Genomic DNA, 14,873 nt, shown 5'->3' with positions numbered 1-14,873 from the left:
TTTATTTAAAACCTGTTAATTATACCTATATTATATTATCATATTCAGGGGAAAGAATCTAGAAGAAAATATAACAAACTGTTAAACTCAGGAAATGGGACGAAGAGAGACCTGAATTTTCTGACCTATATATACTGTCATATAATAGTTGAATTTTTTTTACAATGACCCTATGTTACTTTGTAATAAAATACATTTGAAAAAGATTTTAAAGATCATTGGCTATCTAAGAAATAAACAACAATTATAAGAGATTAAATAACGATGGCTTTGGGTTTTCTTTGTGGGGGGTGGGAGAGAGAAGAAGGAATAAAAGTTAAAATATCACTTAACTCCCTCGATCAATCTTTTCTTCAATTTTTGTTTTGTTTTATTTTTGTTTTTGTTTTTGAGGCAGAGTCTCACTCTGTCACCCCTAGGCCAAAGTGCCATGGCGTCAGCCTAGCTCACAGCAACTTCAAACTCCTAGGCTCAAGAGATCCTCCTGCCTCAGCCTCCTAAGTAGCTGGGACTATAGGTGCACACCACCACACCTGGCTAATATTTTTTCTGTTTTTAGTAGAGATGGGGTTTGGCTTTTGCTCAGGCTGGTCTCTAACTCCTGACCTCAAGTGATACTCCCACCTCCGCCTCTCAGAGTGCTAGGATTACAGGCGTGAGCCACTGCACCCAGCCTTTTCTTTAATTTCTAACCATTAATATCTCTCAGTCATCCAGACTAAGAAACCTAATTCTACATGCATCATCACAACTCCTTTCACTTATCATCCATATTTAAGAATTCACCATGTACTATGAACTTTACATTAAAAAAAAACTACCTATTTTCCTTTTTATTCCCATGATTATTACCCTATCTCAGTGATTTTCAAACTTTCTAAAATAGCAGAACTTTTTTCCCCTAAGAAATTCGACATGAAATCATATCTAAATCAAATGAAAGCTGTTTTCATAAATATAATTTTTACAGTAACTTTTACTTACTCTAACATCAATAAGTGACAGCGAAGCAGTTTTACAAAATATAAAATTTGAAATTAGGAGTTAGGGATGATAGCTAAAGCTTACATCAATCTACATTTAATTTACATTTATATCTCTTACACAGTATTAAGAAAATCCTGATTGCACACACCTACATAGTTGCAACAGGTAACAATTTTTAAACTGTTATTTTCATGTTTAAGGAAATTCTTCAGATAAACAGTAGGGGCAAGAGAACCTGGGCTCTATGGCTGGCACAAAAATGGGTTATCTTGCCAAAATCTGGTTGAAATGTGGAATTAAGCACCTTCAGTTTGTTCTTTTATTACAGGTTTTTTCACTGTTAAAAATATGATTTAGAAAAGAAACAAGTCAAACTTCAAAAGAACCCCTAAAACACTTCCACACGCACAATTTGATAATTCCCGTCTCCGTACTTATTATCTCTTATCTGAGCTCTTACATTACCTCTCCCTGCTTCCAGTGTATCCACATTTCTATTTTCCTCATATGTAGCTGTCTGAGTAATCTTGTCACAGCATAACTGCCTTCTGCATGGACATGACTCAAGTCTGGTTGCTGGCACCTGATGCCCTCTGTGATATGGACCCAAATCACTTTTCAAGTCTTCTCTTCTTCCATTCTCCAGCCCAATTCTACACTGTAGCAAACCAACTATATTTTCCATTTCTGAGACAAATAATTTTCAACCAAATAGCCTTTTCTTATGAAGCTTATATACATGTCTAGAATTCTCATCTAACTCCACCTCAGAAATTTCTGCTCAACCTTTAGAGTTCGGCTCACACTCCACAATCCAATGTCACTCCCACCTCTAAACATGGTAAAGCATTCTGAATTTCAAAATATTTAATTATATCTAGACTAAATTGTACAATAAAAGGGATGTCAACTTCTTTAAGTAGTACCTATGAAATCTATATAAAGACAGACTAATAAATGAGATGAATATTTAAAACCACCAATGAGAGATGGAAATCTTCTAAAACTGGATTATGATGATGGTTGCTCAAGAAATTCACTAAATATCACCAAATTGAGTGCTTAAAATGGGTAAATTTTATATACCTCAATAAAGTTGATTTTTAAAAACAAGAACCCTCTCTGACAAAAAAAAAAAATTGATAAAAACAAGAACCCATAGAAAGTATAAAAGAAGTTACCAGGAACTAGGGGAAGCAGAGAACAAGGTATTACTGTTTAATAGGGACAGGGTTTCTGTTTGCAAAGATGAAAAAGTTCTGGAAATGTATAGTACATCGTGGATATACTTAATGTCACTTAATTATACACAAAAATTAAAAAGGTAAATTTTGTGTTATGTATATTTTACCACAATAAAAGAAAATTAGGTGGTTTTAGACATGTTGAATTTGAGATACCTGTGAGGCAGTGATGAAGATGTCTAGAAGAATCTAAAGCTCATAAAAGAGAGCAAAACTGGAGAAGGATTTAAGGGCACTAAACCACACATAAATCTGAACTTTAGGGACCAACTCAGTATCTAACATGTAGTGGGTACTCCAAAAATACTTTCAGCTGAACTAAAAAAAGACAAAGAATCCAATGAGGCTTCTTAAAAATATTGAAAAATTCAATTTCATCAGACAATGCTTCATTTTGCTAATTTGTTAAATATTGTATTGAGTAAGATATCATAATTAATTCTTCATTCTGTAGACTTCTCAGTATTTAATAAATGCAGAAGACAGAAGAACTTTCTATGCCTTGATCCAAGAATAGAGAACCTGTGGCCTTCTAGGTCCTTAAGTGCAAGCCTTTTGACTGAATCCAAACTTTACACAACAAATCCTCTTATTTTTATCAATACATTTTTATTTGTTTTTTATGCTTTTATTTATATTTTAAATGAACATATTTAAAATACCAAAGAATAAGTTTTGACAAAATAATTCTCCCAGATTGACCAGCACAATTTTAATGTTAGTAAGACATAAGGGCTAAATTTACGGCTTTTATACTCATGATTTAGTTCTAACTTCCCACACCTGACTGGCACCACTACCACACAAGATTGGTTGGCAAGAATTTACGGGGATTGAGTAGGCCAGTCTGTTATTAGCTTTTGACAATGGTACACTGTGTTTCTGCTTAAAGTGGAATTTGTGAATAGTTGCACAGCTCAACAATATTTTTTTAATTCTGTCTGCTTAACAGCCCATCAGTCAAAGACCAAAAGAACACTGAAGAAAACAGATTTTTTAATGAGGATTGGGAGTTGCATTATCTTGTTTCTGCTAAAGATAACATGATTTACTTGCTTTGTGATACTGCAAAATCAACATTAAAGAAATTCAATGCTTTTCCTCTTAAATGAGGATGATGATGACCAACCTAGAGGACTCAGTAAGGAACAGATTGACAACTTGGCAACATAAAGTTTTGGTGAAAACAATGCATTAAAAACCTGTAGTGTTTATATTATAGAATATACAGAAGGCAAAAAGAAGGAAAGGAAAGACGACAGGAAAGAAAAGGAGGGTAAAGGGGGGAAAGGAGAAGGAGGAAAGGGGAAGGAGGAAAGGGGAAGGGGGAAGGGGAAAGGGAAGGGGAGGGGAAAGGGAAGGGGAGGGGAAAGGGGAAAGAGAAGGGGAGGGGAAAGGGGAAAGAGAAGGGGAAAGGAAAGGAAAGGGGAAAGGAAAGGGGAAAGGAAAGGAAAGGGGAAAGGAAAGGAGAGGAAAGGGGAAAGGAGAGGAAAGGGGAAAGGAGAGGAAAGGGGAAAGGAGGGGAAAGGAGGGGAAAGGAGGGGAAAGGAGGGGAAAGGAGGGGAAAGGAGGGGAAAGGAGGGGAAGGGGAAAGGGGGAAGGGAAAGGGGGAAGGGAAAGGGAAAGGGAAAGGGAAAGGGAAAGGGAAAGGGAAAGGGAAAGGGAAAGGGAAGGGAAGGGAAGGGAAGGGAAGGGAAGGGAAGGGAAGGGAAGGGAAGGGAAGGGAAGGGAAGGGAAGGGAAGGAAAGGAAAGGAAAGGAAAGGAAAGGAAAGGAAAGGAAAGGAAAAGGAAAGGAAAGGAAAGGAAAGGAGGGGAAAGGAAAGGAGGGGAAAGGAGGGGAAAGGAAAGGGGAAAGGAAAGGGGAAAAGGAAAGGAAAGGGAAAAGGAAAGGAAAGGGGAAAGGAAAGGGGAAAGGAAAGGAAAGGAAAGGAAAGGAAAGGAAAGGAAAGGAAAGGAAAGGAAAGGAAAGGAAAGGAAAGGAAAGGAAAAGGAAAGGAAAGGAAAGGAAAGGAAAGGAAAGGAAAGGAAAGGAAAGGAAAGGAAAGGGGAAAGGAAAGGAAAGGGGAAAGGAAAGGAAAGGGGAAAGGAAAGGAAAGAGGGAAAGGAAGAAGGAAAGGAAAGGAAAGGAAAGGAAAGGAAAGGAAAAGGAAAGGAAAGAAAGGAAAGGAAGGAAAGGAAAGGGGAAAGGAAAGGGGAAAGGAAAGGGGAAAGGAAAGGGGAAAGGAAAGGGGAAAAGGAAAGGGGAAAGGAAAGGGGAAAGGAAAGGGGAAAGGAAAGGGGAAAGGAAAGGGGAAGGAAAGGGGGAAAGGAAAGGGGAAAGGAAAGGGGAAAGGAAAGGGGAAAGGAAAGGGGAAAGGAAAGGGGAAAGGAAAGGGGAAAGGAAAGGAAAGGAAAGGAAAGGAAAAAGGAAAGGAAGAAAGGAAAGGAAAGGAAAGGGAAAGGAAAGGAAAGGAAAGGAAAGGGAAAGAGAGGGGAGGGAAGGGGAAAGGAAAGGAAGGAAAGGAAAGAGGAAAGGAAAGGAAGGAAAAAGGAGGAAGGGGAAAGGAAAGGGAAAGAAAAGGGGAAAGGAAAGGGAAAGGGAAAGGGAAAGGGAAAGGGAAAGGGAAAGAAGGAAAGGAAAGGAAAGGAAAGGAAAGGAAAGGAAAGGAAAAGGAATGCCCTTCAGTGTTCCCTTCCCTTAACACTCAACATGAACAAATATTTTAAATTAGAGGGAGAAGTACAAAATGCTGTATTGCAGAAATTAAAAGATGAAAATCAAAAGCAAAGAATTCTTTCAAGCCGCAGTAAGACCTGGAGATAATGCCATTGAAGCAACTTACAAAGTAGCTTATATACTTAGGAAAAAAGGAAAGCCTTTCAGTGGTGTAGAAATTGTGAAAGAATGCATTGTCCAAGTTGTAGAATGCTTAGACCTACAACATTTCAAAGTACAAACAACTGCCTCTTTCGAGAAGAACCATAACTGATTGGCAACACAAATTAGCCTTCAACTTAACAGAACAACTTCATTCAATACTTCAAAAGGAAAACATGTTTTATTCAATCACTTTGGATGAATCAACTGATACTACTGACTCAGCACAGGTTTTATACTTCATTCGGGTCATAACAGAAGATTTTCTTTGCTAGGAAAAGTTACTCATTTTGGGCACTCTTGAGAACAAAGCATGAGGAATAGATATCTTCAACAACATTCAAGATAAATGTCATGAAATTGGACTGAATTTGGTAAATTTAGTGAGTGTACGTACAGATGGTGCACCTTCCATGTCAGGAAAGCATGAAGGGTTTATTGCACAGATTAAAAAAGTATTAACAGATTCAGATGCTCTCATTTCTTTTCATTATATCTTGCATTAGCAAAATTTCTGTGCCAAAGCTACTATTTTAAGTGACACTTTGCAAAAAGTTGTAAGTACTGTTAACTATATTCGTGCAACATGACATCAGTAAGGTCACAAATAACTGATACCCATCTAGAGAATCAACTAAAACTGTGGACCTCCATGCTGCAACCAAATATTCAAATGCTTTCCAACAAAAAGTAGACACAATAAAGTCATTAAAAGGTTAACTTTAAAATTAACAAATAGCTTTCATTTTTGAAACTATTAAGTATACAGTAGTCAGATTTTTACAAAATAATGTAGATTTTTACACATATCTAATTGAAGTTTCTTGAGGGCAGCCTTATTTGATTACAGCTAAATTAATGTGGTCTTCCAACATGAAAAGGTTCCCTTAACCCTGCCTTGGTATATTTTTCACATCAATCATATCACAATTAATCTGGACTTCAGTTTTCTTTTTACAGGTAAGAAGTGATACCTACCCGAATAGCTACTGTGTGATTTGCAGATGGTCTTAACAGAGGCAGCCGGATCCCACACTGAGGCATTCTTCTCATCTCTTCAATAGGCGTTCCAAGCCACTTCTTATCTGGAGAAAGGTGAGGTGGAACGTATTTAGGGATCTTCCTTTCTGTTCTTTGATGTTTGATTTCACATTGCTCTTTTCTAAGGACAAGACAAATATATTCAGTCACAAATTATTTACTGTTTTAATTACCTTGGATACACAAGTACAAAACTTACTCAGAATGTTACTGTCTAAAGTATGCCATGCTTGTTCTCTTATTTCAATTTGTTTTATTTTTATAATCAAAAGAAAAAACGTATAAAGCTTATATTAAAACTCAAGAGCTTATTCTCGATAGTCTATGTAAGAAATTTCCAAGCACATGTAAATCACCTTCTGAAAATAGAAATATGTAACGGTTCATGGTACCTGCTACTTCTCAAATTTTTACACAGTAACATTCAAAGAAGTAAATTCACTATTGCATGCTAGAAAACTGAGATCACAGAAATTACTGAGTGGGGCTTAAAATTCCACATGGGATAATGGCAAAAATGTAAGCACTATAATAAGACACGTGACCCAGTGCTACCATCCAGAAGTTAAATGATTACAGCAAATTCTCTAACCCAAATCTTGGTTTTCTCATTTGTAAAGTGAGTACAATACCACCTGCCTGTCAGTCAGAGGATCAGAAAAACTGTAATATACAATGGCCTAGAAAAATGTCTAGCTAAATAAACCATAGTTATTATCAACCTAATATTTTCGTTTTCTGATAATTCCCATAAATTCCAGAAGGAAGTTCATGAAACTAAAAATCTGATTTTCCATATTTATTTTAGTTTTTGTTTTCTGTTTCTGGCCTTTTAGAGTTTAAACTTTGAAGTCTAGGTTTAAATTTAGCATAATTAACAAGAAACACAACCATTTCTTTGCTTTACTATAAATCATAACTTTGTTAAACTCCCTTATAAAATTTATAAAGTATATTACACTATTAGATACTCTTGATTAAAAAATTACCTTCTGTCTTCTGCTTTGGTCATTCTCATGAAATGATCTGTGATTTTAGAATCCTTTTTTCCATGTTGCTTAGAATTTCTGCATTCTACATTCAGGCTAGAAGTATTTCCAGGTAGTTTAGTATTTAAATCATTCATTCCAGTACAACTCTCTCCTCCTTCAAATTGGAAATGTAATCTAATTTCACCTCCCTTAGTAGAGTATCGTTTCTTAAATTCAGTTTCAGTTTCTCTTGCTTGGAACTTTGAAGGTTTATTTGCTGTTTGGGGGGAACTACCATCTTCTTGTTCATCAAAACCCGGACTTGTCTCCTCATCTGCTTCTGAGTCTTGACAACTATTTTTGGAATTATCTACATCCATTGGTGACTCGGGTTCACTTTCCTTCTCAAATGGAGGAGAATTTCCTAGGCTACTTTCTTGTCTACTCAATTTGCTGTCATTTTTCAATCCAGCACCAACATTCTCAGAGCCAACATCTGACAATGGACTCTCTGGCACCACGTCTATCTCATCCTGCTGAAAATTTGCACAGTCTTCCACAGGAGGGCAAGACTTACTGCACTTCTGGTGGCTTCTGGTTTCTCTGGCCTGTTCATCTTCTGTAGTATGCTTTGCATTTGCAAGCTTTACAGGTGTCAGAAATTGTTGGTTATCTCTGTTTTCTTCACTATCTTTGTCACTGTTACCATCGTTTTGAGGTGACTGATCAATGTTAGCATTACTGAACTGCTCTGGTAGTAGAGTTACTGTTGGAGGTTCACTTTCCAAAAGCTGCTCTGTCTGTTTCCCTTCATTTTTCCACTTACACAAAGTTGCAGTCTGATGCTGGTTCAAATACTGTGTACTTTTTTCAATGGGTGATTTATCAAGACTTAGCTGAGAAACATTTTCTAATTTTTCTACGTTATGTTGGTAAAAGTTATCTTTTTGTACAGAACTCATCATGGATTCTATTCTTGTATTGTTGTTTTCTTTACTATGCAAACTACAAGAGAACAGAAAGAACTAAAAACAACTTATGATACAAAAAGGTCACTTACCCAAGTACACCCCCACAATTCACAGCAATACTGAAACTTGTGGTAACCTAAGCACACAGCATGTTCTTTCATGACTGCATGTCTTTGCACATGTACCTTAATGCCCTTTCCCCCGCTTGTGTCTAGCAAACACTTGCCTTTCCTTCAAGTCTTAAACATTACTCACCACCTTATGCAGTCTTCCTTCATGGCCCAAAGGTAAAGCTGAACATTTGTTTCTTCTATATGCTAACCACCACTGTACCTTGCTCACATCTGTACTGTTGCATTTATCACACTAGGCAGTAAGTATATATGTTTTTGTGTCTGTGGCCACTGCTACACTGTAAGTATCTTAAAGACACCTCAGTATCTCAAGTACACAGGATAGTCCCTGGGATATAGAAGACTCAACAAAATTATGTTGAAAAAAATGAATGAATGTAGATGTAAAAGAATAGAAAAGCAAGAAGAAAGAGAGAAAATACCATGAAGCAAGATAAAACATCCATATATTATGCTATCCATTTCTCTACATAGGCATGTTTCTATACCTTTCTGATCCAGCTGTCTTGATTCCTTTAGTATCCATCCAACTGGTAATAGTCTTTTGTCTGAAAACTGTAAAAACATAAAAAATTAATCTATATGCATACATTCCTTCAAATAGAAAACATATATAGCATATGACACAAGCAAGGCACTATGCTAGGTTCTGTGAGTTAAACAAAGATTAACAAGTAATTACCCTCAGGTAATAACAGATAGGATAGGAACATACATATTAATACATGTGACATAAAGTAGAAAGTAACTGGAGCTGGTATGGTCTAATGAGTAAAAGCACAGGCTCTGGAATCAGAACATCTGGATTCAAATCCTGGCTCTCCCAATGGCTTCCTACGTGACTTTGTAAGGTATCATTTCTCTATGTCTCAGATTCCTTATCTGTAAAACATGCAAATTAATAGTGTCTGTCATGAGGTTAATGTAAGTTTTAAATTAAATTATAACAATACACATAAAGTGTTTAGAGCACTGTCCAGCTTAGTAAACAATAGTTCTTCATCTTTATTATTAAAAGAGGTCTTGATAAGGAATTAAGGTACTTCTGAGGAAAGGTCTATTTCAGGGAACAAGTGGGGATAATCAGCCAGATTTTTCTGGAAAAAGTAGTGCTTGAATTATGCCTTGAAGAATAAGCATACAGTCACACAAAGGGAAAATCGTAAGCAAAGGCACCAATGGAAGAGAAATATAAAGAACTTAAAAAGAAAACAACAGGCCGGGCGCGGTGGCTCACGCCTGTAATCCTAGCTCTCTGGGAGGCCGAGGCGGGCGGATTGCTCGAGGTCAGGAGTTCGAAACCAGCCTGAGCAAGAGCGAGACCCCGTCTCTACTATAAATAGAAACAAATTAATTGGCCAACTAATGTATATAGAAAAAATTAGCCGGGCATGGTGGCGCATGCCTGTAGTCCCAGCTACTTGGGAGGCTGAGGCAGGAGGATTGCTTGAGCCAGGAGTTTGAGGTTGCTGTGAGCTAGGCTGACGCCACGGCACTCACTCTAGCCTGGGCAATAAAGTGAGACTCTGTCTCAAAAAAAAAAAAAAAGAAAACAACAGAAAATATGGTTGAAAGTCAGCTAGGGCCATATCATGGAAGATCTTGAATGACTCACAAAGAGAGGAAAAAAATGTATTGAAGGTCATACTCAAGAGTTGTGATGCTAGAATTCAAATCTAGAAGGCTCATAACCATGCATGATACATAGCCTGGAGGATAAATCTGAGGGGTAAGAAGAGAGAGCCTATTGCCAGAAACCAGAGCAGAAGCTACTGATCTAGGTCAGTGGTTCCCAAACTATCTGGATCATCAGGATATCAACAATAAATGCACCCTAGGGCCACATCCCTGATATAGAATCTATATTTGAGTATGATAGAAGAATGAGGGGAGCTGGAATCTGTATTTTTTTCAAAAAGTGATTCTGATAATCAACCATGAAGAACCATGGGCCAAAAACCAAAAACAGTCATTCCAAGAGTAGTAAAACTGAGGAGAGTCATTATAGACTTTACAATGACAGAGAAGTTAAAAGTGACATTAAGCTTTAAGGTTGAGAGAATTGAAAGATGGTAACAGCATTAAGCAGAAATGTGAAACATAAGAGAATTGCATAGAGGGAAAAAACATGATTAGGTCAGTTCTGCATATACTAAGTTTGAGATGTCAAAGAGATAACTAGATAGAAATGACCAGCAGACAGTAGCAAATTACAATTGATAGCTCAAAGGAGAGAGAGACACAATATAAATAAATGCAAGCCACATTTTATAAAACCATTAGAAATAAGTGTGCTACTAATATTTCATATATTGGATAGGGATTAAATGTTCCTCACATTTTAATACAAGAAAACATAAAATCTTAAACATTCTCAACTACTCCCTAAATGGCAATGTAAGAATTTAGGCACCTTAAACCATAGACTCATTCTGATTTACCTGTCTCCTCAAACACCATAATATGAGCAAAACAGATATGGGCTCAAATACATAAAAATCAACAGTTTATTTATCACTAAGATAATGGCATAATTGAAATACATTTCATACCTTGGGAGAATTTTATACTTGAAATATATTCAATTACCACATAATTTTTTTTTTTTTTTTTTTTTTTTTTAGAAGTAGGGATTCACTCTGTTGCCCTGGCTACAGTGCAGTCTCAAACTCCTGGGATCTGGCAATCCATCTGCCTCCTGAGTAGCCTGGTGGACTACAGGTGCATGCAACCAAGCCCAGCTTGCCTATGTTAATATTTTTACCTTCCACAAAATACTAATAGTCCAATTAGTAAAAATCTTTGGTATTTTTAAATAGTTTCTTTCACAAAAAAGTAATTATATATACTTGATAGTTCTTGTTAAATACCACTACTTTAGTCATTTTATTTAGTATTTCTGCAGCAAATCAAGCTTCAGAGAAAAAATTGGCTTCAGTCAAAAGGGAGTAAGACAATGAACCATTTGATTCTGATACCTTTTCTAATACTTTTCTAATACTTTTTCTAATACTAATTCCATCTTCTCTATATCTTTATATCAAACATAGCTAGTTCAGAAAATCCTCAAATCACAAACTAGAAATGTGCCAAAAATTTCATTTTTTCAGTAGTTTAGAATTTAAAACACCATTTTCCATCAGCATAAGGATTAAATGTAAGGATGCAATGGCTAGGTTTCTATAATATACATGAAGCACAGTACTATACCGATTAAGTCTACAGAAACTAAATACTGCATATATCATTTCGTGAAAAACCAGGAGTGTTCCAGTGAAGCTAAAGAAGAGGGCTCTCTCTTGCAGCCCGACACTATGAATGTGTTCTCTCTCCAGCTTAGGCATTCTCATTATGATTCCTGAAGCCAGAGAAAGGGATAAAGGAAGAAAAGCAAGAGGTGACAAACCAATATTTCCTGCTAATAAAACATTCGTTGGTCCTTCTGAGGGCCTCAAAGAAAGTACTGCTTACTGCTCTTTCCAATATTACTATTTCTGGCTTCCAAAGGTTTCTTTTCCAACACATTACAGGTCTGTTTCAGAACTTTGTCCCTCTTACTCCTGAAGTAATCATAAAGTGATGCTTCCCAGGTTTTCTGGGAATTTCTTTCTTTTAACTAGAAATACAGCACAAAAAGAGCGGCAATAAGAAGTGTCAAAAAAGATAAAGATCTAGAGTCAAGTAATCCTGGATTGAAGTTCTTGCTCAGTCACTTACTAGTACCATCTTGATCAAGTTATTAATATGTCACTTCATTGAGCTTCTATTTCCTCATTTAGAAAATGGGGTTAACACCTACTTCCAAGGGTTATGTGAATCAATGACAATACAAAAATGAGAAAAAATATTAAGTGTCTAGCCTCACACAGCAGATTGTATTCTTGGCCAACACTTCCATCCAATCTTTTTTCACAGAAATCAGTAGTTCTCCAACTTTATCCTGACTTCACACCATTTACACTTACAATCATTAGTAACATCACTGACTAACCAGTGTATTTCAAGGAGCAGATCATTCAGTTAATAGTAATAGACAAAGGCAAAAGGCACAAAATGTAGTAAATTCACCTGCATTTCAAAGGAATACCCAAATTCCACAAAAAGTTTCCCATAGCAACACAATTGGGTAAACCATTCCTCACAAGAATGTGAGTAGCATGCTGAGTTCTGCCTATACATAGATTTGAATATTTCAGTCAATATAAATAATACAAAATGTAAAGATACTGAATAATATCAATTTCCCTACCCCATCTACCAATCCTAGGGTAACTATATCTAAAAATTTTAAAAGGCAAGTTCTTAAATGAATTCCACAATTTGAAACAATGGTTTTTTGATACAAATTTAGATGTCAAACATTCTGTTAATTGGTATCCCATGCCAGGTATATAGAAAATATTTACACATGTAAAAAATAAAGCCCAAATTTTAATTTGGTACCTCTTCTGGCAGAAAACTTAAGATATAATCAGTGAGGATTGACTGCCCCCACCCCTACCTCCGACTAACTCCTCCTTTACATGCAAATAAGGTTATCAGAACCACAAATTACCCAGTCACAGAAGTCAAATACAGTACTTGAAGTCCACCTTCAGTTCCCTTTCCCCATACCAAGTTCTCTGAAATCTACATCCTAAATTTTAAATCCATCCCTTCCTTATATCCTTTAATTACACTATTTACTGGAACTGTTGTTTCCTGCAACTGGTCTCCCTGTCTACATACAGTCTTGACTTTCTCTAATCCAGGGTTTTATGAACTACAAATGACCAGCACTTTTTCAATGAATAATACAGACAATTTAAGAATGCATCATACATAGTAAAGGCAAGCATTGTTTCATGAAAACATTTCAGTTATACATATAGCATATTTACCAGGTTACATATATACATATAGGCCACTTCTCTTCCAGTCTACCTTTAAATGTTGGTGTTCCTAAAGATTCTATCCTAGGTCACCTTTACTTTCTCTACATGCTTATACAATCTAATCTACACCCATAGCATCCATCATCATGGTTTTGCCAAGAACTCCCTAATCTATTTCTCCAGCACAGACATATTTCCTCTGAGGTACCAACCCAAGTTTCCTAAATCTATCCACTTCTCCCCTTCCCTACAGCCCACATCTAATTCTAAACCATTATTATCTCCCACCAAGATTAACTCAACTAGTATTGGGCCTCCACTTGTGCTCCCTTTCAATCCATTCTTCATTTTCCACACACTAGCCCCAGGGACTTTTCAACAAACAAAAAAATCTAATTGAGTCATTCCTGTACTAAAAACCTTTGAATGGCTTCTCATTGCCCTTACCGAAAAAGTTAAAAATCCTTAGCACTGTCCAATTTGATCTTTTATATCCTTAGCACATCCAATTTGATCTTTTATATACCCATCTGCAGCCCCCATCTCTCACTGCTCTCCTCTCTTCACTCTAATCTGCACTCTTGAAACACTTTCTTACTTCCTCTTCATCGAGCCAACTTCTACTCATTCTTCAGTCCTCAGAATAAACATCTCATCTCCTGGAGGACTATCTTTGATCTCATAAATTAGGTTAGGTGTACCTGACTCCTACAAGAACAGTCTGTCCCTCACCCATCAGAACATCCACTACCCTTTATTATATTGACTTCTGCTATTGTCTACCTCTCCATAGATTTTAGAGTATGAAAGCAGAGGCCAAGTTTCTCTTGTTTAACACTGTATGCCAAGGACAAGTACAATGCCAGCTAAGACTAACAGTTCTGTCCTGGGACAGAATCTGAACGAGTCAACATCTTTCTTTCCATCTACAGGCTGAAGCGCCCTACTGCTTCACATACAAACTAGACCTCCTTGACTAAACAATGTCTACATTAAACCTGAGGAAAGCAAACAGGTGGAGTCTCCTGCCATTTTCCGCCCGGTGAGTGCTCATCAAGGCTTCTCACACCACCCATTGCGCCAAGAAAAATGCAGACCCATTCCCGCACTAGTGCCCTAGGTGGGTAAACCAAGGGACCTCACAGTGGCGCACACAGGACCAGAGAAGAGTGACTGGAAGCCCTGGGTCCTCAAACTGAGACCAGGAAGAGATTCGGGCCGAGGCGAAGGACAAAGATTTTTATTTCCCCACGTACCAAGCGAGGTGGCGCTGCCTCTGTGCGGTCCCGCCCGCCCCGGGACGCAGCCTGGCGAGGACGGTGGGACCCTTAACTGCACGTGAGCGTCCTTGGGGTCGAGGACGCGCCTCTGCCTGCCGGGAAAGCTCCGGGCGTCTGAAGCAGCCGGCGGAGAAGTTGTAGCGGCGCCCCAGCGGGGTCGCTTGGTGCAGGGCTCACAGCCGGGGCCCGCACTCATGCTGGGACCCCGCAGCGCACAGTCCCCGGGCCGCCCGGGCGGAGAGCCTCATTCACTAACCCTGAGAGGGACGGACTGCGCCTCCTTCTCAGCGCCTCCCCGCACCATTCCCTCTCTGCCGCTGCCTGCTTCTGCAGTTGCTGATCCGCTGGCCTCCCGAGTCTGGCCCTATGCAGTCGCCTGCATTCCCTCTTCCACAGGTACCCCACCTGCCTCAGGACGCGTCGCTTTGACTCAGGCTTCGTTCACTTTCCCACCACCGGAAAGCTGCCGTCAGGCGCTCCCGGCTTCCGGGGCGTACACTGCCGCAAAGCGGA

At 38.1% G+C, this 14,873-nt stretch overlaps 1 protein-coding gene across 4 annotated transcripts in view; it reads right to left on the bottom strand.

Annotated features, from left to right (window-relative positions):
- Window positions 1–14,872, bottom strand: part of LOC142860945 (poly(ADP-ribose) glycohydrolase) — a 127,281-nt gene extending 112,409 nt beyond the window's left edge. Inside the window, exons 1-4 of one of the 4 annotated variants that reach the window (XM_076010216.1) lie at window positions 14,337–14,872; window positions 8,695–8,761; window positions 7,120–8,106; window positions 6,068–6,251 (exon numbers count right to left, since the gene is read on the bottom strand). In XM_076010216.1, coding sequence (XP_075866331.1) covers window positions 6,068–6,251; window positions 7,120–8,106; window positions 8,695–8,761; window positions 14,337–14,556 — 1,458 coding nt within the window. In that variant the 5' untranslated portion in view covers window positions 14,557–14,872. Of the gene's footprint in view, window positions 1–6,067; window positions 6,252–7,119; window positions 8,107–8,694; window positions 8,762–14,336 lie in introns of those variants that run through there. The other 3 variants (XM_012744593.3, XM_012744594.2, XM_076010217.1) reach the window with 3 other exon arrangements.
- Window position 14,873: the final 1 nt, after the last annotated feature.

This window comes from Microcebus murinus, chromosome 14, assembly GCF_040939455.1.
Source record: "Microcebus murinus isolate Inina chromosome 14, M.murinus_Inina_mat1.0, whole genome shotgun sequence".
In the NCBI taxonomy this organism is placed as follows: Eukaryota; Metazoa; Chordata; class Mammalia; order Primates; family Cheirogaleidae; genus Microcebus; species Microcebus murinus.
Note: the sequence above shows the minus strand (reverse complement) of the source record. Positions and strands in the feature narration are given on the sequence as shown.